Here is a 24,457-nt window from a genome sequence, read left to right as displayed (position 1 = left end):
TTAGCTGGCCTTCAGCTTTAGCCTTTTTCAGCTATTAACTTCAGTCTTTTCAGCTATCAATTTCAGCATCTTCAGCAGCCGAATACATCTTACAGCATTCACACTAGCATTATTGCAGGTAATGCTACATCTAGTTCATAATTATGTTAAAAAGTTACGGTTTTAAAGTTTTAAAAATCTATTTCTACAGTGTTCAATAAATGTTTATCCTGTTCGTCCCGCGACCTAAGATGTGTTTTGGATTTTGGTTCCTTGTGCGATTGAGTTTGACACCCCTGGCTTAGAGTTCTCTTTTGTACATAAAATGTTTCATACTAACACCCATAAAAACTGCATTCACTTAAAGCTTTCAAATATTTTTTCTGCAGTCTTTACATCCTACTCTCTGTGACATATGAAACCCTGAAGAGCAGTCCAACATTTGCTGCTGTTGTCATACATTTCAGAATAACTGCTTTGCTCAAGGCCGTGACACACTGCAGCTACGTACGATTTGCGCATTGTGGTCTTTAGTGGCAAGGCAAGGCAAGGCAAGTTTATTTGTATAGCACATTTCATGTACAGAGACAATTCAAAGTGCTTTACATAAAACATTAAAAGAAATCAAAAGAAATAGTAAAAATGTCATTCATCATCATTCAAATCATTAAAATAAAATTAAAAGAAAGTAAAAAGATTTTAATTTAAAACAAGCATAGATAAAAGTGCGGACGTAAACTTTTGAATACATATTAATCAAATACAACTGAGAACAGGTGAGTCTTTAACCTGGATTTAAATACACTGAGTGTTTCAGCAGATCTAAGGTTTTCTGGAAGTCTGTTCCAGATCTGTGGAGCATAGAAGCTGAATGCAGCTTCTCCATGTTTAGTTCTGACTCTAGGAACTGATAAAAGACCGGATCCTGATGACCGGAGAGTATATGCATGATAAATGTTATTCATAGGTGTTTCTTGTATTTGTCATTTCTTGATGCGCACAGATGTCTGTTAAGGGTCCTGGCCAACAGGTCTCTATATGAATTTGGTTTTGATGCTGTTAAAAATTTTTGGTTGGTTGAGAATTACACAGTTTTGCAAATATTTTACATGGTTTATATGCAGTTATTATGTAAATTTGAAGATTGCAGGATCAATTCCCGCCTTGCCCGCCCATGTGTCAAAGTGTCCTTGGAGAAGACACTGAACCCCAGATTCCCTCTGGTGGAAGGATGGCACCAGTATTTGGCAGTGGAGCCACCACCAGTGTGGGAATGGGACTGTAAAGCGCTTTGGGCCTTTGAGGAAGGTAGAAAAGCGCCATACAAGTATACGTAATCTACCATGAGATTTAGATGGTAAACCATTTAAATCTCATGATTTTTGTGAGATGCATATGCAACTTGTGGCTTTCTTCGACTGTTGCACAAATATCAACGTATGTCTAACAAACTTTTCACACGTGTACCACAGATGTAGAACTTTTATAGCCAAATACAGTGCAAAAATCACAATAGAATTATGTAATTGAGGCACAAATCACTGATGACTTGCATATAAACAGGAGTAATCATGCACGATCCGTGTATCATGTGACAGGTTTATAAATCAGCAAGGATGCTGGGTCTAGAGCTGCAGGAAATAGAATAGAATAGAAAATACTTTATTTATCCCTTTGGAAGTCCTCAGGGAAATTCCGGAAAAAAGAGGTCTAGAGGAAGACCAAAGAGGTTTATGGATGCAGGGAGAGAAGACATGAAGGTGTTAGAGGAGAGGACCCAGAGGACAAGGTTAGATGGAGGGAGAAGATTCAGTGTGGTGACTCCTAAAGAGAAAAGATGAAAGGCGAAGAAGCATTAGACTTGTGGTGTCTTCAGACTGGACACATTTGGTCTGCTTTGGTCGCCAGTCACCTAGCTTTAGTGTGGAGCTTCCGGCGCTTAAATCTACATATCAACAGCGGTTTTATAACTTTAAAAGGTCATGCTACAACAAAAAGTCTTTACTTACATGTAAATGTATACTTCTGTGCTTCAGAGTGCATCCACGTGAAGAAAAGCACTTCTCCATGGGATCTTACAAAAATATTTTTGACACAACTTCTACTACAAATGCCCCCTCAAATGGAGGAGTAGGAAGAAGGGAAGAATTAGGATTTGGTCAAAGTTTCTGTCTGAATACACACAAACAAACCCTAGTTCCGGACCAGGAACCACGCTCTGACCCATTTTTCGAGGTGGTCTTGGTTAGTTTCCAATCGGACTGAACTTCAGTTCGCTCTGAGATTCCTCAGTCTGAATACGATCCACTCCGAGACCAAAATAACTGAACAAAAACGGCCATCCTGCAAGTTATCGGCGTGCAGCATTCCTCCACTGTACTTTAGCAGTAAGTGTTGAACCTGGCTTTATACAGACACTCAAAATCGATCGCTGAAATAAACAGTATGAATAAGTGAAAATCTTGGGAAACTGCAACATCTCCATCTTTCTATTTTTGTTTTGACTCGTCCCCGTAACTGCTGGCCAATGACTGAAGATATCTTTAGTCACATGGTTTTGTTTACAAGATTTGGTCCAAAGCAGTAAAGTCTGGTTGAAGGCAGACTGAATACAGACCAAATGCAATCTTGATCCGGACCAAAGGACCTTCCCAGTCTGAACACACCCTTAGAGACAGTCAGTTGTCTTTGTTCCTCCATCTTTGTCTTTTAGTCATTTTTGAAGTACAGAATAACAAAGTGCAGGATCCATAGCGGTGTTGTCTTCTTTTCCTGCACTGCCATGTGCTTTTAGTTTCAGTCTCCTCATTGTGATGCAAACAGCATTCGAGTCCCATCGGATTTGCTGACAGTTTTTTTCCCCCCACCAACGTGTCTGTGAAAATATTAAAGGACTCATGCAGTTTCTCTGTGATTATCTCTGTGATCCCTCTTCACTCACCTCTTTGACCAAGCAAAGATAAAAAAATAGTAATAATAAAATGGAGGGTGGAGGGTTTTCCAGCTCTGACTTCCTTTGTTTCTGTGTTCAGCTCTCAGTCTTGCTAGGACACCTCTTTCCTGAAATCTCCTTCGATATTTACCACTGTTTTAAAGGATTTCTATTATATTGTTTGTTTCTTTTCACTGTATATGTACTTTTATGCACATGTTTTGTGTTTTCTGAGTACCAAAACCATGGTAGACCATAGATCATATTAGGGTTAAAGTATTGTTTTTATAGAAAGAGTTCAGTCAGTTGTTTTTTATAGTAGAGGACTGTGCCACATTAACAACAGCAGAGAGATCAATGTGCATAAACATGTTTTTTTTTTAATAAAATCTAATCAACTTTCATTATAAATGCTGTGAATGTTTCTTTTCTCTTTGAAGCATCAGTCTTCATATCAAAAATCCTCGTTGCTTTTACGTGAATCATTTTCCTGGAGACCTTTCCGACTTTGCTCAAATCCATGTTCAAACCAGTTCTTCTAATTCATCGCTCATTTTCTTTGCACCTCCTTCACACAATCGTTTGCTTGCTGCCACTTTTTCTGCAGCCGTCTTCTCAATATCCCTCGTCTGCTTTCTCCATTCTCGGATATGTTTCGGATCGACCCGAAATGTGGTGCAGATTCCTCACCAGAATGTTCTTTGGCGTATGCCACCGCACAGATTTAAAAGCTAAATCGACTGAGCATTTCTTGGCTATCGTACACTGGCTCACAACACAAACACCACAGACAGCCGTGTCTGCACAATCTGCTCTGTTTGCTGAAGGTTGGATGTGATTGTGTTATTCCTACAGGACATTGTCTTAATGCTCCATGAGGTCTATTTTGCCCAGGGCAGGCCTGAGGGCCGTTAGTTCCTGCAGGTGTGCATTTGGGTGTGTTTATGTGTAAGTTGTGAAGAGATATTCTGTGTCAGTGAAGATCACCTAAGGCCTTACCTTTTCTGGAATGATGCCCATTAGAAACAGGGAGTCTTACAGCATTAAAGGCTAACAGTTACTTTTAAAGTGAAGCGTGTAACAGTCTTGAATTTTGGATTTGAACCACCAACCACAAAGAGGATGCTGTCAGATTAAAGTGGCCACTTTTTTTCTGTTTTGCAGGTCAAGTATGAAGAGTTGTTGGATATTTAGGTTGATTAAAAATGTTGTTTTTATGAAATATAAAGTTAGGGATACTATGAAAAACTCAGTGGATGTTTTATAGTGTTTGTTTTACTTCATTGATTTTCTAAATAGGAAGACGATTGTATTAGGGTGATAGCCACGCCTCAATACTACCTCTGCCATGGTGCAGAAGTAGAGTGGTTGACTATAGTTTTAAGATTGCAGGTTTGGTTCCTGTCTTCCATGTGTTGAAGTGACTTCAGACAAGACACTGAACCCCACAGTCACCAGTATTTGGCAGCAGAGTGTGAATGTGTTCATGAATGAATCCGACTGTGACTGGGGCCAAAACCAAAAAATTCTATAAAAAAAAAAAAAAAAAAAAAAACATTTCCACGTGACATCAATTTCACATCTTAAGTGCCCACGTGAGGTCCACACAAAATACAAAAAACAGTCAAAATGTCACATGACAGCACTAATGGAGCTAGCACGATTTTGGAAGTTCAATGTTTAAAACATTCTTAGTGCTGTGATTTGATTCATTTTTTTATATCATCAATTAATCATGACTTGTCATTAATCAAATGCATTTATTTTTCATCCAACCATTAATTCCTGCAAATAACCTTTTGGTATATTTTTATCTCAATTTATGATATTGTGACACAGTAAAAAATATACATATATATATAAAAAAATTAAAAGGCTGCTTTATGAAGTTTTTCTTATTATAACAAACTTTTAACCTTTTACTTTTACACCACAAAGGGGTATTATTATAAGTCCAGTGTGCTCATTCAACACATCACAAAACAATAGGAATTTTTCCTAGCAATCCAAAAAATATTTACCACAAACTGCATATGATACATATGTTAAAATACCTTATTCTACTGTCCGATGCAATCAAATGAATTATTTAAAGTAATGTGATCATTTTCCCCCCCAAAAAATTCTTTACAACTCGCATGCGTCTCACCCACTACATCCATAGTACCATTCTGTATTGTTTAATTGTTTGCTTGCAGCGTAGAGAAAAATGTGCATAAACATTTTCACTGGATGGGCTCACCCAGCGGTCTGCCATTCTTGAGCACAACCTGCAGGTTTACCAGACTTTCCCCTGCAGACACTGTGTATCCACCCTACAAGGGCAGTTGTATTAAGGCTGTTACTGACTGAGCATCTTGGCCTTTGGTAATGGTTGGCTGCCAAATCCACGTGGCTTTAGTACTCTTAAAGAATGGATTGACTTACAAATAATCACTTCTGGGATTTGTAAACGAATACTTTTGTTCCAATTTCAATTTCAGCTTACAATTTCTTGGTGCATCTTTGGAAACAGAAATTTAATAGAAGCATCTTGAGTTGTCAGAGTTTTTGTGACGAACCGGAGGAGTCACATGACTGAAAATCATGTGACTAAGATCAAGACTATAAGATCAATGCAGAGGGCCGACTAAGGAGGTTTTGGATGTCTATAAACACAGTCGATGAGAAAGAGGCAGAAAGCAGTTGGTGACAATTCAAGAAGGATGATGTCAAATAAATTGTAGAAGCTGTAAATAACCACACCTGAGCCGAAGCGCCTGTCGACCGTTGAGAAAAATATGCATCTAGTGCGAACTGGAGGTGAAGCAGATTCCGCGTGGACTCCGCTACGCGACGCTTCCTCGTGCGGTGTGAACCTGGGGTAAAGGTGCTTATCCGATGGGTCCTGGTCTGTGGTCGGTGCTAACTTGTCTTGCTCAACACTTTGCTTTCTTTTCTACCAGTTTACCAACATTAAAGTTTTGTGCCAACAAAATGTTTTAAACAGGAAGGTCTTTCTTTGTTTTATTGTTGCATCATTCAACAGTTGCACACGATGGCTCTACCTCTCTGTGAATACTCTGAACTCAGGCTGGTATTTGAGGTCAACATCACAACTGCTTAACAGCAGGTCTGCTGTGTCCTGGTGTGACTATGGGACTGCATAATATATTTCAACACAACCCAGCACACATTCATTAACATACTCCACTGCACACCACTCAGACACGGCATGCATGACCATCCCACACACAAACCTGCCGTTCTTTTTCTGTCCTAGAGCTTCAAAATCAGTGGTCTGGTCCTCTTTAACCGGATTTGAATTTAAGACTAAATATTTGATTAGAAAACCTTGAGAAGATTTGCATTTAGTCTGTCATATCTGGGGAGAAACAATAAATAACATCTTTGCTTCATCATAAATTGCACACATTCTAAATTCAAAAAAAGTTTTCATCAAATTATTGCACTCACCAGTAATTTACAGCATTTGCAGGCTAGTGAATACATGAAACTTTAATGAGCAGCAGCGGGCAGCAGCACCAGTTTTCAGAGTAAAGTGTTCAATGAATTCAGCTGTGAATCATTTAATACCAAAGCTGTCACAAGCAACAGCAAATAAACACACACTGTTTGAACTACCCCAACTCTGCAGCCATTTACACAGTCAGCGTAAATCCACCGTATTCTGGCTTGAAGAACAGCGTCCCCACTGCAGAAGGGGCCGATATGCAATATTTAACGTCGTGTAGCATATCACTTAATGTAAAATGTTATAAATTGGTCCAAAGCTGCTTGTCTCTACATACATACTTTGTTACGAGGAGAGTTGAACATGGCATCGAAGAAAAACCTTGAATCTATTAATATTTGATATTAAGTCCTGAACGGGATATTGATAATTCATGTAGAAAAAATGGTATGGTCGAGTCGGGGTGGGGTTATATAAGTTCGCTTCCTTCCACTCCCTTTCAAACAATCTACTTGTGATTCATTAAGTGATATGTTATGTATGTATTGTGACCTGACAGCTTGAAATAAACCATTTCATTCATTCATTCATTCACTGTAAAGTGTTGCATATCTTTTTTTTCTCAGCTTTAGAATCCATTGGAAGTACGTTAATTGCTTAAACAGTTAAAGTGTTACATTCATTAAAATAATGCCAACATTGGAGCTAAAACTCTAGTGTTAACTCATGTTTATCATTTCATTTTAGGTTACAATCATGTTTTTTTTCATAAAGTCTATCTAACAAAAATATGAAAGCAACACTTTTGTTTTTTGCTACAATCGTTTATAAGATGAACTCAAAGATCTGAAACATTTTCTACAAGCACAAAATCACAATTTATCTCAAATGTTAACAAATCTGTCTAAATTTGTGATAGTGAGCACTTCTCCTTATCTGAGATCATCTATCCCACCTCACAGGTGTGTCATATCAAGATGCTGGTTAGACAGCATGATTATTACACAGGTGTGTCTTAGTCGTGCTACAGTAAAAAGCCACATCTCCTTCACATAGTTTGTCCACTCCTCTTCAATGGTTGTGTGAAGTTGCTGGATTTTGACAGGACCTGGAACACACTGTTGTATATGCTGGAACATCCCAAACACCCATGTGACCCCCTGAGCATGATTGGTCTACTGACCAAAACCTCTTTGCCATCATGGGCCACTTGATCCACAACATTGACATCAGAAAACTTCTCACCCACACAATGACAGCCAAACACACCATCTTCCATCTGCCCTGAACTATGTAAACATTCATAGTTCCTGAACATTTACCCACTCAAGTTGGTTACAATGAAAACCTGGAATCTGGTCGAGACCCTGATGAGGACGACGATCATGTAGATGAGCTTCCCTGAGACGGTTTCTGACAGCTGTGCAGATATTCTTTTGTTATTCAAACCGATTTTTTTCAGCAGCTGGTTGGATGTTCTGCTAAAATCCTCTGAAACTTCTTTGGAGAAGCTCATGGTAGAGAAATGAACACTCCGTTCATGAGCACCAGCTTTGGTGGTCATTCCTCCTGTCAGCATGCCAACTGCACACTCCCTCAAACATCTGTGGTGTTGTGTGACCTACCTGAACATTTCAGTGTGGTGTTTTATTGTGGTCAGTCTTAGACACACCTGTTCAATATCATCCTGTCTGATCAGCATCTTGATATGACACACCTGTGAGGTGGAATGGAGAACCACTACCACAGATATGTGAACAATATTTGACAGAAATGGTTATTTTGTGTTTGCAGGAAATGTTTCAGTTCTTTGAGTTCATCTCAAAAAGACAGCAAAAACACAAGTGTTGTGTTTGTATTTTTGTTCAGTGTACCTGCTTGAACTATAAGTTATCTTCATTCCTAAATGAATCCTGTTACAACAGCAGTCTGATGTAGCTGTAGCTGCTTCTGGACAACATTTGAGACTCCACTTACAACAATCTTGGTCATTCTCTCTTTCTTTTACTTGGTCCATTAAGTTTGTTAAAGACATTCATTTATCTTTTATAGCCGATGAATCTTAATAACATTGGTGACACTCTGTCTAATAGCAGCAATAGGTAATAATTTAACTTGGGGAAATGGGGAATCTTCAGTGATCTGCTTGCTGGAATATTTTTGTCTTTTTAAAACAACTTTTAGTTTAAATACTATTTCAAGTCTCCAATATTATCTATTGTATTTATCTTCTTGCTTTGATGTTAAGGTTAAGATTAAAAAAAAGATCCTGCCAAAACTCGTTACCTCAGAACAGCAGTTTAATGTAGCGACAACAAGACGTTTTTATTTCTAGAGACTAAAATCAAAGGAAATATGGTACTTCCATATGACCCTAGTGGGGGTCTGCTGTGGTGTAGTGGTCAGCACCCTGGCTTCATGCCACACTCCAAAGACATGCTGCAGAACTTAATTGATGATTCTCAATTGGCCCTCAGGGGTGAATGTGTGAGTGTGTGTGGTTTTGTGGAACTGGTGACCTGTCTGGTGTACTCTGCCTTTGCCTAACATTAGCTAGGATAGGCCCCAGCAACCCAGTGACCATGAAAGGCATTAAGTGGGTTCCAAAAATGGATGACTCCCATTGGACTCTTGTTGGTGTGTCAACCAGCCAAGGATACACCTGTCCTCATAATATGTAATTAGTAACTTGAAATACCAAACCTGGTTTGTGCGTCAAAGACGCTCATTAAAACATAAACATAAATGTACATGTTTTATACCGAACAAAGCTTCGTGTTGTCTGGTTTTCCAAATGACAAAAGCAGAGGGTCATCTTCCTGACAGTCACGAAATGCTTCTAAATATGTTAAGTTCAACTTGTTGATACAATATTTCTTGTAGCTTACCTGTTCTTGCTAATTGAAACAAACTAAATCCAGGAACTACAGTCAAAAATGTGTCGTTTGATCTCTTTGATCCCAGTTATATAAATACATTGGATAAATGTTGTCTGATATACCAAAAGTTTTTTTATCCTAGACCAGTCCTTTTCCTGCTGTATTGATCTGCTCTAATCACTGAAAGAAAATTGATCAATGCTGGATTCACATGGTCAAATAGACACTTAAAACCTGTTAACAAAGACGTCTTATTGTAGCCACAAGTTCTTTAGTGCCTAAACTTTAAGATGAATTTGTAGATGCGTGGGCAGAGGTAATGCTGATGATGCTTAAACACTATATAGGATTGTTTGACAGACTTAGAAGTAACACAGAAGACCACGGAGAGTTTTATGAAGCTTCAAAGAAGGCAGGCTGTTAGTGGGTGTAGAGAAAAGAGCAGGGTTAAATGAAGGCAGTTCTATCAGTGTGGCAGCTCTTTAAGGGAAACGAAACAAGAAAACTGTAATATCAGAGACACTGGGCTATACAAACACTTTAGCCATAAGAATGAGTTACATCACATGAGTCAAAGTCGAGACCCGGGGGCCGGATCCGGCCCTCCAGATCATTTTATTTTATTGTTTTTAATGGTCCGATGTTAAATAAAATGTTGAAAGTTATTTAAGGTTTAAGTTGATTTATTTTGGAATAATATTCCTGCCTTTTTATTATTCATAATTATGTTAAAAAGTTATGGTTTTAAAGTTTGAAAAATTGACATTCTGCTAGCTTTTTGGACTATTTTGGCATTTTTCTTCTTCTTCTTCTTCCTCCGCTTCATCCGGGACCGGGTCGCGGCATTTTTTCTTGTTTTAATTTTGGTTTTTACTAAGAATTTTTAGGCTATTTTGGAGTTTAGCTAATATTTTAGCTACATGCTAGCTGTTTTGGCTAACCCAAGTTTTTTTTCTTCAGATTTTCAGGCTATTTTAGCATTTAGCTAATATTTTAGCTGGTTTTCAGCTTCAGTGTTTTTAGCTATTAACTTCAGCATTTGCAGCCATTAGATTGTCCTAAGGTGTGTTTTGGATTTTGACCTCTTGTGTGATTGAGTTTGACACCCCTGAGTTACATGGTTTGTATCTACCCAGGACTCAGAGAAGGCTTGTCCTGCAGACTCACTTGACCACTACTGGCAAATCAAACTACTCCTTTTTGATGCCAAGTAGGCAGCTCAGTGGCCTTGTGGTAGAGTGTACGCTCTGAGACTGGAAGGTTGTGAGTTCAAATCCTGACTGAGTCATATTTAAGACTCTAAAAAGGGACCCAGTGCCTCCCTGTTTGACACTCAGCATTAAGGAGTTGGACTGGGGGGTTAAATCATCAAATGGTTCCCGAGCGCAGCTGTGTCTGCAGCTCACCGCTCCCCCAGGGGATGGGTCAAATGCGGAGAACAAATTTCACACACTGCAGGGGGACTTTAACTTTAAAAGTGGCATCATGCAGAAAATATATGACCTCTTCTATGTCCAAACATATTATTTTATGTTTTATAGAATGTTTATTATTTATGTTTTTTTTCCTTTTATTGACTTGAAATGTATGTATCCATTTTATTTTATACCCATGTTTAATATTCCTAATAGTTGGGGATCATCCTGGCTGAGTGGAAAGGTACAGCTGAGGGGGGTAGCCATTTTTTTATGAAAGAATACACATGGGAACAGCCATGCAGCCACTGCAGAAGCAGGAGCAAACCTGCATATTTTTGAAGTGTAGGGAGGATTATGTTCCCATAGAGGCACGAAGGAGCAAAGTGTTTTATTTGCAGTCAGTCTTGGTTGGGGCCTTACATCTGCATGTCTTGGAAACACAGCGAAATGTTCAAAAGCAGGGCTAAACATTTTCACTCAATCACTTATTCAAGGCTATCAAACTAGGTAAAAAAACACTTTAGAATGCAGTTTAATGACTTTCTCCTAATTCTACCTACTTAGCAGATGCTTACATTTTTTTCCTCGTTTTTTTCCAAGCACTTATCACCACCTTCAAGTACCATAAACCATTTCTATGCTGCATATGTATTTGTACATACACAGAATAAAACCTGCCATGCAGCACTGCTTTGAATGCATTACAAACTGTTTACACATGTGACTGGATTCTATGCAGGTCTGTTTTTCCCTCCTGTTGCTGCTTTTAGATATTTTTCAAATTCATGGACTTCTCAAAAATGCTGAGTTGTTGTCTTTGCTCTCAGGATTTATATCTCCCATCTGTTCACAAACGCAGGAATAAAGAATCAGGAAAACTGCTTTTTCATGAAATAAGTTTCAAAGCTGGTTGGAATTAAAGAAGCTGATCTCTGTTTTGTAGGGCAGGAGTGGATCATGTAAGATCTGTGTGTTTGTCTTTACTTGGTCATATGGCTGCTGTGACTGAGCACTCCTTCCTAAGCTGTTTGGGATTTTTGTTCAGTTGGTGCACACTTTGTGCTATCTTTTTGTGTTAGTCAAATGGCTGAAGTGTAACTGCTGTTGCCCTGTGGGTTCACTGTGCTGAATAAAAAGATCTTTGATCTCAGCGGGTCTCTCCTGATTGAATAAAGATTTAAAATCAGATAACATGCAAACTTTATCCAGGAATCTTCATGCTCTCAGGCACTGTGAACTGCTGCACCACCATGCTGTTTGTGCACGTTCAGTGAATTTCAGAGTAAGTGTGTCACCTCTTGACAATGTTTTCTCCCTCTTTTTTTGCCCTTTCTCAGAACCTGGTGTGAGCAGGAACATCCAGTTCCTACAGCGTCCGACCAGAGTAACAGCTCTGCTGGGGGCGGATGCAGTGCTGGAATGCTCTGCCTCTGGCTACCCAACGCCCAGCATCCAGTGGAGGAGAGGAGATGAAGGGATTCAAAGCTGGTCTGTCTTCCTCTTTCAATAAATGTTTTTAAAAACGCCAGCTGCAAGAGTCCAATGTTGCCCCCCTTAGTGCTTCATTTTTACTTGAGCATGGTGTTGGTGTTCTGTGGTGGTTTTTCTAAATAGTAAATTAAAGACCATATTTAACCAGGGATTGACTGAATTAAACTGTGTGTCTCTGGTGGATAATATTTCTTGTTCCTCTGTGCCATAAAACTTAATTAAGCTGTTGAGAGCACATTAATGGGGCGCATTACTGCTATAATTAATATTCCCTTTTGTTACCATGGACACACACCTTTTAGACACACACTTGCCAGGAATACATCGTCACTGCTGTGCTTTTTTAATAACTAAATCTGAAATATGAAAGAGAATAAAAATACAAGCAACAACAATCACTCAAAGTCCCACTGTAACGATATTTTTATCTGGTGTAAAATCATTCCCAGTGTTCTTTAATTATGATTATGCCGTTTTTAGACCAAATGAAACAGCCAGGGACTTTTTAAAGACAAAGTTTCTACAGGATGGCAGGAGTTTATTTTTATAGAAATCTCTGAGTTTTGAGTGGGATAGATGGTGTGGAAGTAACTCTTCACTCGGTTCCCATCATCCCTTTGTTAACACTCTTTCCCGCCAGCTTACAGCCCCTCACAACCCCAACCTAACATTATTTATTATATGTCCTAAAATGTTACAAGAACACATTAAAACCACCAAAAAGATGATTTTTCTTGTAGTGGGTCTTTGAGGAAGTGGGTTAAAAATGAGAGCTGGACACAGACTGTTGAAGGATTTCAAAAAGTCCAGAGATTGATTGAATAAAACTTCACAATGTCTAACTCAGGGGTGTTCAAAGTCAGGCCTCGAGGGCCGGTGTCCTACATGTTTTCCACCCAACCTGCCATTGAAGATTGGCCAAACAAACGGATCCAGGTAATCAGCAGAGGATAATTCAGGATTTCTGGAAAACCAGCAGGAGGCCGGCCCTTGAGGACTGACTTTGGACTCCTCTGATCTAGATCAGGGGTCCACGGGCCAGATCAGACCTGCCTCAACATTTTGCCCCGCCCCCCACACCTTTCTACAGTCTGAACTAGGACGGGAGAGGATAGAATATTTATTGGTCTAATAGCAATTCACTTTTCTTTATTTCTACATTAATATTATATTTCTTCCGTACGTCATTTGGACGTCCATAGCTCTTCAGCTCTTTCAGCCATTAAAATATTCAGCTCTTCTTATGCTAGCTCTTTCAACTGTTATGGTAGTTACTAAGGATATCTAGGCTATTTTTAGGTTTAGCTTTATGCTAGCTGTTTTGGTTAAATTGCACGTTTTGCCAATTATTCAGGCTAATTTGGCATTTAGTTTATTTTTCAGCTTCATGCTAGCTGTTTTGGCTAATTTAGCTTTAGTGTTTTCAGCTATGAGTATATCCAGTGGCCACATTCTAGTTTTAACAATGTTTTAGTATTTTTTTCTGTAACGATTACAGAAATGAATTATTTTAAATGTTGCTATGTGTGATTTTCTGGAAAACCATATATCTTAACATTTAGGCTGTGATTGTAACACTTTTTCTGTTAGCCTACAAACCGACCCCCGGCCCCAATCAGAGAAGAAAACAGTCATGTGGTGCTCACAAGAAAAAGTTTGGGGACCCCTGATCTAGATTATAATCCAGATCAGACTTTTCAATGAACAGTCCAAACTAATGTGTTTCAGGTGCATGCAGTAGACCATACAATAGATTATATAGTAGATTGTACAATTGAATATGAAACATTTACCTTTATGACTTGCAGCCTCTAGGTTAAGATACTCAGAATGCAAAAAACATGAGAACAATCTTTCTTTCTTTTTTTTCTTTACAGGAACAAGAAGTATTCTCTGCTTGCAGGCAGCAATCTGATCATCAGGAGCGTCACCGACGACGACTCTGGCACTTACAGCTGTACAGCCACCAACAAAAACCACAACATCACGGCTCAAGCAGAGCTCAGTGTGTTAGGTGAGCAGACGCCGATCCCGTTGGAGTAGTTTCTGCAAGGTTGTGGCATTTTGTTTGACCTCTAAGTGAATCCTTTTTTTTTACAGTTTCACGCAGGATGAATTGAATAAAAATATTTCCTCTTTAGCAAAGTGTATAATAATGGGCAGTGTCTCTATTCTGCAACAATCCATTTCTTTGCAGCTACTCCATCTTCATTTTATCCTGCTTTCCCTAAAAGAATCAATGCCAAATTATTTTTCTATTAGTGTGAACTTACTGTCGTGTTTATAGCAAAGATGTGAGTGAAGCTAATCATGTTTTAATGAAAGCGAGTCCAAACACAGCCTGCTGGAATTTTCTGGGAGAAGATATTTGGTGCAATTTATGACCAAAAATAAGCAAGAGTTTCAGATTTTCTGTTTGGATTTAATGTATTATTCCACTGAGATTTATACAGTTCAGGTCAGCTAAACTAACGTTACTTCTAACATGTAGAAACACAGAAACAACAAAAGTCAGAGTTTACTGGGAAAAAAGCAGCCGCAGCAGCAGAAAAAAAGAAGTTCTCAAAGCTCCTGAAGGCATTAAGAAATCTGACTGGAGATTGTTAACAGCCTGACATGCCCCCAAAACAAAATAAACAAAATGGAATTAAATTGGTCTGCATCTCTCCGCTGACAGAGACTCTGTCTGCTGACAGGCTGAGGGAAGGAGAAACACAACCGGAATCAAATGCAGTCATAAAATATAAAATCGACATTTGCTTCAGGAAGTTCTCATAAATAAAATATGTTTGTATGTATTGTCTGACTGCTGCTCAGCTGCCACAACGCCTTAGCTTCTGTCAGACACACAGGCTGCAGCTAAAGTTAATAGGGATTCCTTTCAAATAGCTTGTAATTTATAATGTCCCCCAAATACCAGGGCTGCACGGTGGTGTAGTGGTCAGCTCTCTGGCCTCACACCAAAGAAGATCCTGGTTTGAATCCCAGCTTGCATGTTCTCCTGGTGCATGTGACGGCTCTCCTCCTACAGTTCAATAAAGGCTGTATAGATTCATTGATAAGTCTAATTGCTCCTAGATTTGAATATGAGTATGTTTGTGTGGCTGTTCAACAGACTGGTGACCTTCCCATTATGTACCCCACCTTCACCCAACATTAACTGGGATAGGCTCCAGCAACCATGTTCTCCCAAAAGGGATTCAAGAGGTTTGAAATGGATGCTGTCCAAAATTAAACAGAGATTTTCTTGTGGCAACTTCAACGACCCCCCACTCCAATTAAAATGTGTTTTTGGTGTTTTTACTGTGTTCTTATAGCATTTCTCTCATGATAGAGGACAAACATCAAGAGAACTGGGATCAAAAATGCATTTCTGAGTAATTCTTCATTCAGATCATTGTGAATTAGGATCAGAGGAAAAAACAAAGTTTGTAGGTGTGATGCAGGAACTACAACAGCGGACCAACAGCTGTCTGCTCCGCCCCATTCTGATGGATCCACCTGCAGACAAATAGATCCATGAATGTCTTTGTTTTCCTGGTCTGAGCTGGAATCTGGATCAGAACTGTACATCTGGATTGCTCTGATCAGGCTCAACATTTTTGAGGAATTGGTCATTTAAGGTTAGGGTTGTGAGGGGCTGTAAACGCCAAAGGTCCCACCCACAATCCAGGGGTGAATTTCTAAGGAACGGCCGCTCTGCAGAAAGTATGTCCAGGAAAATGACAGGTTTTTAGATTTTAGCTAAAAAGAGCATAATGCTATTTAATATACCTGTGTGATTCCTTTGAAATAGATTAAATTATGGTTTGAGTGGGACTTAAAGAATCAACAAAATGAAATTGCATAAACCTTTGAACGTCACTTCATCAATGTCGATTTGCATTTAATGAAGTTACAAACAACCAGGAGATTGATTCTTCCTGTTTGTGTGACATCGCTCTTGTTTCCTTTTACCTGGCAGGTAGATCGCACTTTGTAGAGGTTAAGAGAAAGCAGATTTATGTAAACACGTGCCACAGTTTTAGAAAATCTTTTTCGACAATGTGGTTTTGGATGAGGATGACAGAGGATTTGTATTGTCTGTTTTTGTAGATCCTAAATGAAGTCAGAATCATCTGCATGGAAGAGTCCAGACTCTGTTTCACAGTGTCTAAAAAGTGTTCAAAAACATCAGTCTCACAGGCTCAGTAATACAGTTCATTCTGTGATGCGTAAAGGAAGTCGAGCTGGATGTCAGTGACAGAGACTGCGCTTGTGTCTGAAGCGGTTTAATGTAAGTTTGCGTGTGTGCGTTTGTGTGTGTGTGAGAAACTATTCAAGCATTCATGAGCCAGTCTGACGGGAAACTTTATTAGCTGCAGATTTGTGTGCAAGTTCATTTCCATTTTAAAAGTTTTTAGTTTGGAAGTGCAGGAATTAACATGCAATCATAAGAGACACTTTTTGTGTGTCTGTGTGTTTGTATGTGTTTGTTTAGGCATTTGTCTTTCTGTGTGCGTGATTCTGTTAGCTTGTGCATTTGCATGCATGTGTGTGTGCATGTATGTGAGTCTGTGTCTGCATCTGAGTGTGCGTCTGTGAATGCATGTATGTACTTGGGCATGTGTTTACTTGTTCTGTGTGTTGTTAATAGGATCCAGGATGTCCAGTCCAATAATGAATCACGAATATTGATGAATAAATAAATAGAGTATTTAGACTGAAATATGTTTGCTAGTTCATGCATTCAATTGGATACTAAATGTATATTTCCCTCAAACCCAAACAAAATAAAAACATCTTTTTGATCAATTTTGGTTGATGCACAGAACTTTACAGACATGTTTATGAGACTCGTTTTTCTACACTTATAATTCTACAAACAGACATAAACCATCGTCTGCTCTTTGTGAGCAAAGCGTGCTGAAATCAAACACAAGCAGCTGTTGTTTGTTCAACTCTCAGGAGCAAATCTGCAAATGAACCTCCAGGTCCTCAGTTCTCTCCCAGATGCTTCCCTCCTTTATTTCTTTGTCTGTGCGTCTCATGTGAGTGATTCTGTTTTTGCCGCACATGTTTTGTGTTATCCTATTGTCAAGCTGTGAACAGCAGCATGACGACATCAGAACGACGGTCAATAGATGTCATGTTTGGTTGAGGTGATCCATCGTCATGACGGATCTCGGGTCACAATTTTTTGTGGAAATGGGTGGATGTGGACGGAGGCCGATCCTCGACACACTGGACTGCAGACATCACATGGAAAGCTGACGGTCAACACGCTGACCCTGACTTTTCATTGTTTTCAAGTGATGACGCACGATTATCTTCAAAGTGCAGAACGGCACTCGTGCAATGTTAGCGCCAGTGTCCTAACCGTCACCAATGCTTCGAGGTCGTCCACAGCTATGCCGCATCGTTTCACGTTGATCTTGAGGGTGTCTTTATAACGTTTCAGCTGTCCACCACCAGAACGTACTTCGTAACTTCGTAGCTCGCTTCAGAAGATAGCTTTGGGCAGCCTTTTGTCGTCCATGCGAATCACGTGGCCGGTCCAACGAAGTTGCAAGGTTATTAGAAACGCCTCGATGCCAGACATGTCTTGTGACAGACTCTAAAAATAACACTTTAAAAAGTGAATTGTTAGAATACTAATGAAGTTAAACCTGTAAGGTTTGGTTGGGACTTCTTTCCATGATCTGTGGCAGGAAGTCAGTCTGTAGAAATGCTAATGGGAGCGGCGGCTCTGTAGTTGACTTAAGCTGTCCTTGATTGTTGGGTCAATGTGTATTGAATGTTGCTGTTCACTGTAGACTGACGGAAAGCAAACGTGTATGGGTTTTGTTTCCAGAAGCTGGCTAAATGACAAATGGTGTAAATTTATAAAACACTTGATGTAGGCCCACAGCACTTCCCAGTCAGTCCCATTCATTCACACCCTGATGACTTTGCATGCCTGGGAGCAATGTCCAGTTCAGTGTCTTGCTCCGGGACACCTTCAGACCTGGTCTAGAAAGGTAGAAACTGAACCTGCAATTCTCTGAGCAAAGGTCGACCACTCTACCCCTGCACCACGGCTGCCCTAACTGGAAAGTCTGACTAAGATCAGGCTCCAAATTCAGGCTAAACCATTTCTGAAAACCTGGCAGCTTCTCTAACTTAGTTTGTTAGCCTAACCTGGTCCAGTTTGTTTGAATAAACTCTGAGCCTTGTTCTGCTTTGACTCTGAGTCGTGCTGCTGCACAGACTCATAGCACTGGGGCTTTGATTGGAGCAGTTCACTAAAAGCACCACTGTGCAAACCAGAGACTCCCAGAACCAGTCTAACAGTAATCTGTTGTGGTTCTGCTTCCTGCACACTGTGACCCAAATGAGTCATTTTACTCGTGATTTCACTGACAAACCAGCAGCAGGACCTGCTTCTACCTTTGAATATCTGTGGAAAACACAGGAGAGAACAGGTGGAATTGGTTGAAATGACACCACTCAGTCGTAGGAGAATTTAACAGTTCTGTTCTGATGGGCTTTCGCTAAATGTCTTACTGATGCTGTACTATACAAGAGACCTAAGTAATATTGTTATAACATACAGATTGGTCCATGAGATTGGTGATTGTTGCAAGATCCCAAATAAAGTTTGAAAAGGCTGAATGTTGCTCCGCCTTCAGGAGGAGAGCGCACACAGCAGCGAAAACACACTGCTACACATGAGGAAGGACGAGCTCATCCGCTCGATCTGTTACTCTGTTCTCGTTTCTACTTTCACAGAAGTCATTTCAAACGAAGCTGCTTGACATGGATGTCTTTTTACAGTTCATGAAATTATTTAAACGCACAGTTAATATATAAAGAACAAATGTGGAGTCTGAAGCTAAAAGCTCAGTTTCCGGGCCATATTTGGCCCACAGTCAGAGTTACTCAGCATCTTAGGCGAGCCCTCTTCATGGATCCCTGATCTGTCCAGTTTGCTGACTAATCAATCAGAGGACATCTAAATGGTGAATGTTGCTTGTTCAGGTGCCAAGTTCTACTGGAAGATTGAAATAAACTCCCATAAGGCTGATCAGTAGAAAAGACATAACAAGTTACTTTTATTTGATAGTGAAAGAAGTTGAAGTGGTTTAAGCCTCTTCTCATGTTCCTCTCAGTCGTTGCTGTTGAAGTGTTTCAGGACTCTCTTGGGAGATGGCTTCAGGGAAGAGGCAGAAGATTTTGCATCTTTTTAAGATGTTTGTGGAGAAGGAGATCAGGAGCTTCTGGTCAAACTTCCAAAAAAAAACCCCACTCATGCAGTTGGACAATTGTTGCTTGTTTTGACCATTCAGTATATTGATCCATACATCTTACTGCATGTAATCATTTAGGAGTATAGCTTTTCATTGTTCTCATGCTATGTAAAACAAACGCTCAGAAAAGAATTAGGAGTGTAAACTGAAAAACAAGTTAGTGAAAATAAGAAGTGAAAAGCTCAGTGGTTATGAATTATGTAAAAGCTGACACAAATCTTCCTTCTCTGGCCTACATTTACATTTAAGTGAATAGTATGTCAGACTCATCTGAGATGCCCCATTACACTTTGTTTTTGCCAAATGAAGATATTTAGAATGTGATGAATATCCAGCATGAGGTGATGCATGAATCTCTGTGCGTGTTCTGACTCCACAGGGCAGTGACCATGATTAGATGATTAAGATAACAAATGTGCGTGGAGTTTTCTATGATAATGAGTGCAGCCTGGCTCATTAGCCAGTTCCTGTTAGCAGCCTAATGAAGGCTGTGAGAAACTGAGTCAGCATCATTGCTATCCGTCATATTCACTGTGCTGCTGACAGAACAGGCTGCAGACAGCAGCGTAGCATAGAACTGGAGACAAGTCCTACAGGTTGGACAAACGAGTGTCTAGATATCCACAAGTAGTTCTGACCTCTTCCAACAGTCCTGTTTCCCTTTCTGACATTGAGAAAATAGTGCTGTTGTTTTAGACTTAATGATATAACAGTCTGGTCACGAGGTCTCTATGACATTGCGGGTCTCAAACATGGACTTGGAAAAGATAGCGTTAGATTCCCTCTGAATGAACATCTTTGCAGTTAAACGTATTGAGAGGATTTTTTAAAATTACATTAAAAAATATACTTTGAAATGTGATTAAGGAGTTTAGTGGTGGAATGAACACTGCCCACATAGACCAACAGTGGTCATCTGAAAATAATGAGTTACAGTCCTGGAGCAGGAGTCATGTCTTCAGCCAGACCATCAGGAATGATGGTTGCTATGACAGCATGATAAAACGAGATGTTGGTCTGATGGTCAAAAAAACAATGAAAGTAAGCTACATTTATGTAATTGTTAAGATGCACTCGGACTAGTAACGATTCACACAACAAATTTGCTGCTCATCACCTGTCAAAAAATGTGTTCCTGAGTTTGATGCCGCAGCTGCATGTGGGAGGAGCTACAAGCTAATGTTTTTAGGATGATGCTATAAGGAATGTGTCTGTGGATATCTCACTTAGAGTGTATGAAGACACAGATGATGTTGAGAAATAAATCAGGTTTAGTTATTGTGGAGAGTTCTACCAGCTCTGTGGCCTTGTGATAGAGTGTCCACCATGAGATTGGAAGGTCGTGGGTTCAAATCCCGGCCGAGTTATACCAAAGACTCTAAAAATGGGACCCAGTGCCTCCCTGCTTGGCACTCAGCACTAAGGAGTTGGACTGGGGGGGTTCCCGAGCTCGGCTGTGTCTGCAGCTCACCGCTCCCCCAGGGGATGGGTCAAATGCGGAGAACAAATTTCACACACCTAGGTGTGTGTGACAAATAGTGGGACTTTAACTTTAACTTTAACTTAAAAACATCAGTAATCATGTCTCCATGTTTGCGTTCATATGATTAACATTGAAAGATTTTCCTGGTACAGGGGGCAGTGTCTGTATGACAGCCGCTTCCACAGTGTTTCTGTGTCTCTGTGTCTGAGCTTGAAGGCTCACGGTCTTGTATTAACCCGAGGGGGAAAAAATTAAATTTAGGAGACCTTTTTCCTTATTCAAAATGTCTCGATGAAGCCCGATCCGGCAGCCTCCCCGCCCCGCAGTGGGTCTCTGTCTGCCAGCATATCGAGCGAATGAGCTCCACCGTGGGAGAGAAAGCCGGCGATCTTCCCAGAGTGTATCCCGCCTTTGCCTCAAAGTAGCCAGATGAGCTCTGAGAACCTGCAGCTCCAACTGGTTAATGAAAGAGATGAAAGTTAAGGACAAAAATGTTCGCTTTGGATTAATATTCTGCCTGCTGATCGAGTCACTAAATAAGTTGTGTGCCTAAAGCTGAGTTCCTGATTAACAGATGTGATGCAGGAACCTGTCAAATTTCAGATATTTACATTTTGGCTGCGCCACCCAATTTGAGGTTAGTCGCTCAAATTGAGCTGCTGTCAGCCTCTAGCCTGTCGCTCATATCGCATCGCGGGACTTCAGATCGCCTCATATCGCATCTGTTCCAATGAATTAACATTAAAACTGGCCACCTCCACCACACGTATTGGGTCTGGTGTAAATGCACCTTTAGGGATAAAAACACACCTTTGCTAAAACTAACAAAGAATAAACTTATCTTTCTTTAAAAAAAAGTAATATAATGAGATATTTTATTAAGCTGGATGGCTCAGTGGGCAGCATGCCGAGGCGGCGCATGAGAAACCATGGTTCGTGTCACAGAGGGTGCATGAGCTTATTCCAGTGCAAGACCCTTCACACTGCTGCCTAACTATGTAGCCACAGGGGGGCCTGAGTCTGGGTCTCCCTGTGATGGTCCCCAGCCCGGCTAAAATACAGGGTTGGGTCAGGAAGGGCAACTGGTGCAAAACTCTGCCATAGTGAATCAGAAGCGGTGTCCGGATTTCTTCCCTACTCACTATTTAGTGCGTTTGCCATTTTCTAGTGCTGATAGGATCTACCATTCCAAAACTGTGCACTAGAAATTTCCCAGAAGTCTCTGCAAAAAACTAGTGTGCATCCAACTACATTTGCAAATATAGACCACAATGCATTGCAGTTGAACCATTTTTGCCAAAAAAAATTAGATGTAATTTTTAATAAAGCGCCCACATCTTCATCATCAGAACACAGTGGAGTCATAAATGGATATCGTAAAATGTCTGTATTGATTTGATTTTCTCTTTGCAAAATCGATGACGTCATATCAGACGTTTAGCAAAAAGAAAGTAAAACAGTGAGCATCGTGTCCGAATTGCTTTTAAAATCCAGGACACTATATAGTCCAGCACTGGGAAGTTTTATAGTAGTTAGGGATTAGTGTGGGAATTTGGACATAGCCAGTGAAAGCTGATGTACTGTGACAACCCCAATGGGATGAGCCAAAAGCTAAACAATTGTCAAGAGAGAAACTTTTTGGTCACTGTGAAGAAAGCTGTTCACTTTGTTTTGTTCTTTATTTATCTGGCAAGATAATACATTGGTGGTGAAGCTCCAAAGCTCAGCAAGCAACATATTGGTTAATTACAGGTTAAGATCCTAAATGAAGAGGAGCAGAGCCCCTCAGGACGTGCACCATGTTTTCTGTCATACGAGCTGTCGGCTGGGATTCTGGGGCCACTTCAGCACACATTCAAACGGTCTGAGGTTATGATAGTCAACGTTGCTTTCGTGAGAGGTATCAAAACAGGGTAGAGGCAGTGCTGTGGGGGTTCCCAATTCCAGCACCTCCAGGGCATAGCAGCCACAATCTGGTGAATAATTGGATAAGTGTGGAAGCTAAAGTGTATATGCCAGTTTTGTAAATAAAACTTACCACTATTGGATTCAGATTCAGGCATGGAAGCTAAAGCAGATTGTTTTATATCCCTTTGAGAGTCAGAAAAAGTGAAGCCTTTACTCATAACGTCTGTTAGATTTCTACTACAGTCTAGATCGGTCTTTACTTCGTCGTCTCCAGGTCACTCAGATTGCAGACTCAGTACAGGTGAAATGGACCACATCGTCTTCATGATTGCAGATCTTCACAGACATCCTCCTGGTTTTAACTTTTAAATGGTAAATGGTGTACACTTTTGTTGTGCTTTACCACCTTTTTGTAAAACCCAGGGCCCCTGCAAAATCAGAGTTCCGTTCAAGCAGTCGGGATTTGCCTCATAGTAATTCCTAAACAGGCTACTGGGAGCGTTGTACCCAGAAGCCCACAAATGGGCTGTGAGAGGGAGGTAAACCTGTGATGAGAGGGAGACCAATCTACCTCTCTACCACCAATGATTTTGGAGCTCCAAATGTTTTTACTGTTTATTATTCATCAGAGTTTCTGCTTTTGTAAACACTGACAGATCTAAGACTTTGTTGCAGCTTTTTTGGAGCTTTTAGGAGTTTGTACTGTAGAAATAAACTCATAGTGTTTGTAAAGATTGAGTTGCATGAAGAATTCCTCTAATCTTAGATATTGGATAAAGATTGTCCAACTTAACTTTAAAACTTATCCTGTATCAATTTTAAACAGCTCAAAACTACAAAACACACATTTTGTGTCACTACCAGTTGATAATGCAAAACTTAAACTCTGAAGACTTTATTATTCTTAAATACAAATGAATGGAGACTTTTCTTACTCTCACTAATCACAGTTTTTTTTCCTCACAGTATGTTTTTTACTTCACAAATCCATCTTCTTGTGGATGAACAAGATGGGTTATTATCTGTTATTTTAGAAACAGTTGTATCATTTCAGTATGCATGTTCCTAATACAGTAAAAACTGAATGGCAATTTTTTTTTAAAGTTCAGACATCTCTTTGGTGCTTTCTCCAGTTCCTCTCTGAGTCCCTGGTATTTCTCCAGTTTCTCATGTCCCTTCTTCTTGATGTTAACATGGGTTGGTACTGCCACATCCACCACAACGGCTTTCCTCTCTTCTTTATCCATCCGTCTGGATCTGGAAGTCCAACAGGATCTTTTCTGTCTCATTTTCTACCACTTTCTGTGGTTTTTTCCTATTTTGACTTTGGGGTTTCCAGTCCATATTCTGTACACATGTTTCTGGATATTATTCCAGCTACTTGGTTGTGGAGCTCCATGTATGCTTTCCCACCCTGCAGTTCTGTGCTGGATTGTTTCCTCTTTGCACAGCCTACACCTTGGGTCTTGTCTGGTGTGGTAGATCTGAGCCTCTATTGCTCTTATGTTCAGGGCTTGTTCCTGTGCTGCCAGGATCAGAGCTTCTGTGCTGTCCTGTAGGCCAGCCCTCTCTAGCCATTGGTAGAACTTCTTGATATCAGCCACTTCAGTTATTGTCCGGTGGTACATCCCATGTGGGGGCTTGT

General features: G+C 40.1%; 1 protein-coding gene across 2 annotated transcripts in view; it reads left to right on the top strand.

Moving 5' to 3' along the window:
- Positions 1 to 24,457, top strand: part of dcc (DCC netrin 1 receptor) — a 309,299-nt gene that overhangs the window by 111,264 nt on the left and 173,578 nt on the right. For both annotated transcript variants that reach the window (XM_036214404.1, XM_036214403.1), the window contains exons 4-5: positions 12,000 to 12,150; positions 14,031 to 14,167. In XM_036214404.1, the coding sequence (XP_036070297.1) occupies positions 12,000 to 12,150; positions 14,031 to 14,167 (288 nt within the window). The remainder of the gene's footprint in view (positions 1 to 11,999; positions 12,151 to 14,030; positions 14,168 to 24,457) is intronic.

Source organism: Oryzias melastigma, linkage group LG12 (assembly GCF_002922805.2).
Source record: "Oryzias melastigma strain HK-1 linkage group LG12, ASM292280v2, whole genome shotgun sequence".
NCBI lineage: Eukaryota > Metazoa > Chordata > Actinopteri > Beloniformes > Adrianichthyidae > Oryzias > Oryzias melastigma.
The sequence above is the reverse complement of the archived record's forward strand: the minus strand, read 5'-3'. Positions and strand labels throughout refer to the sequence as shown.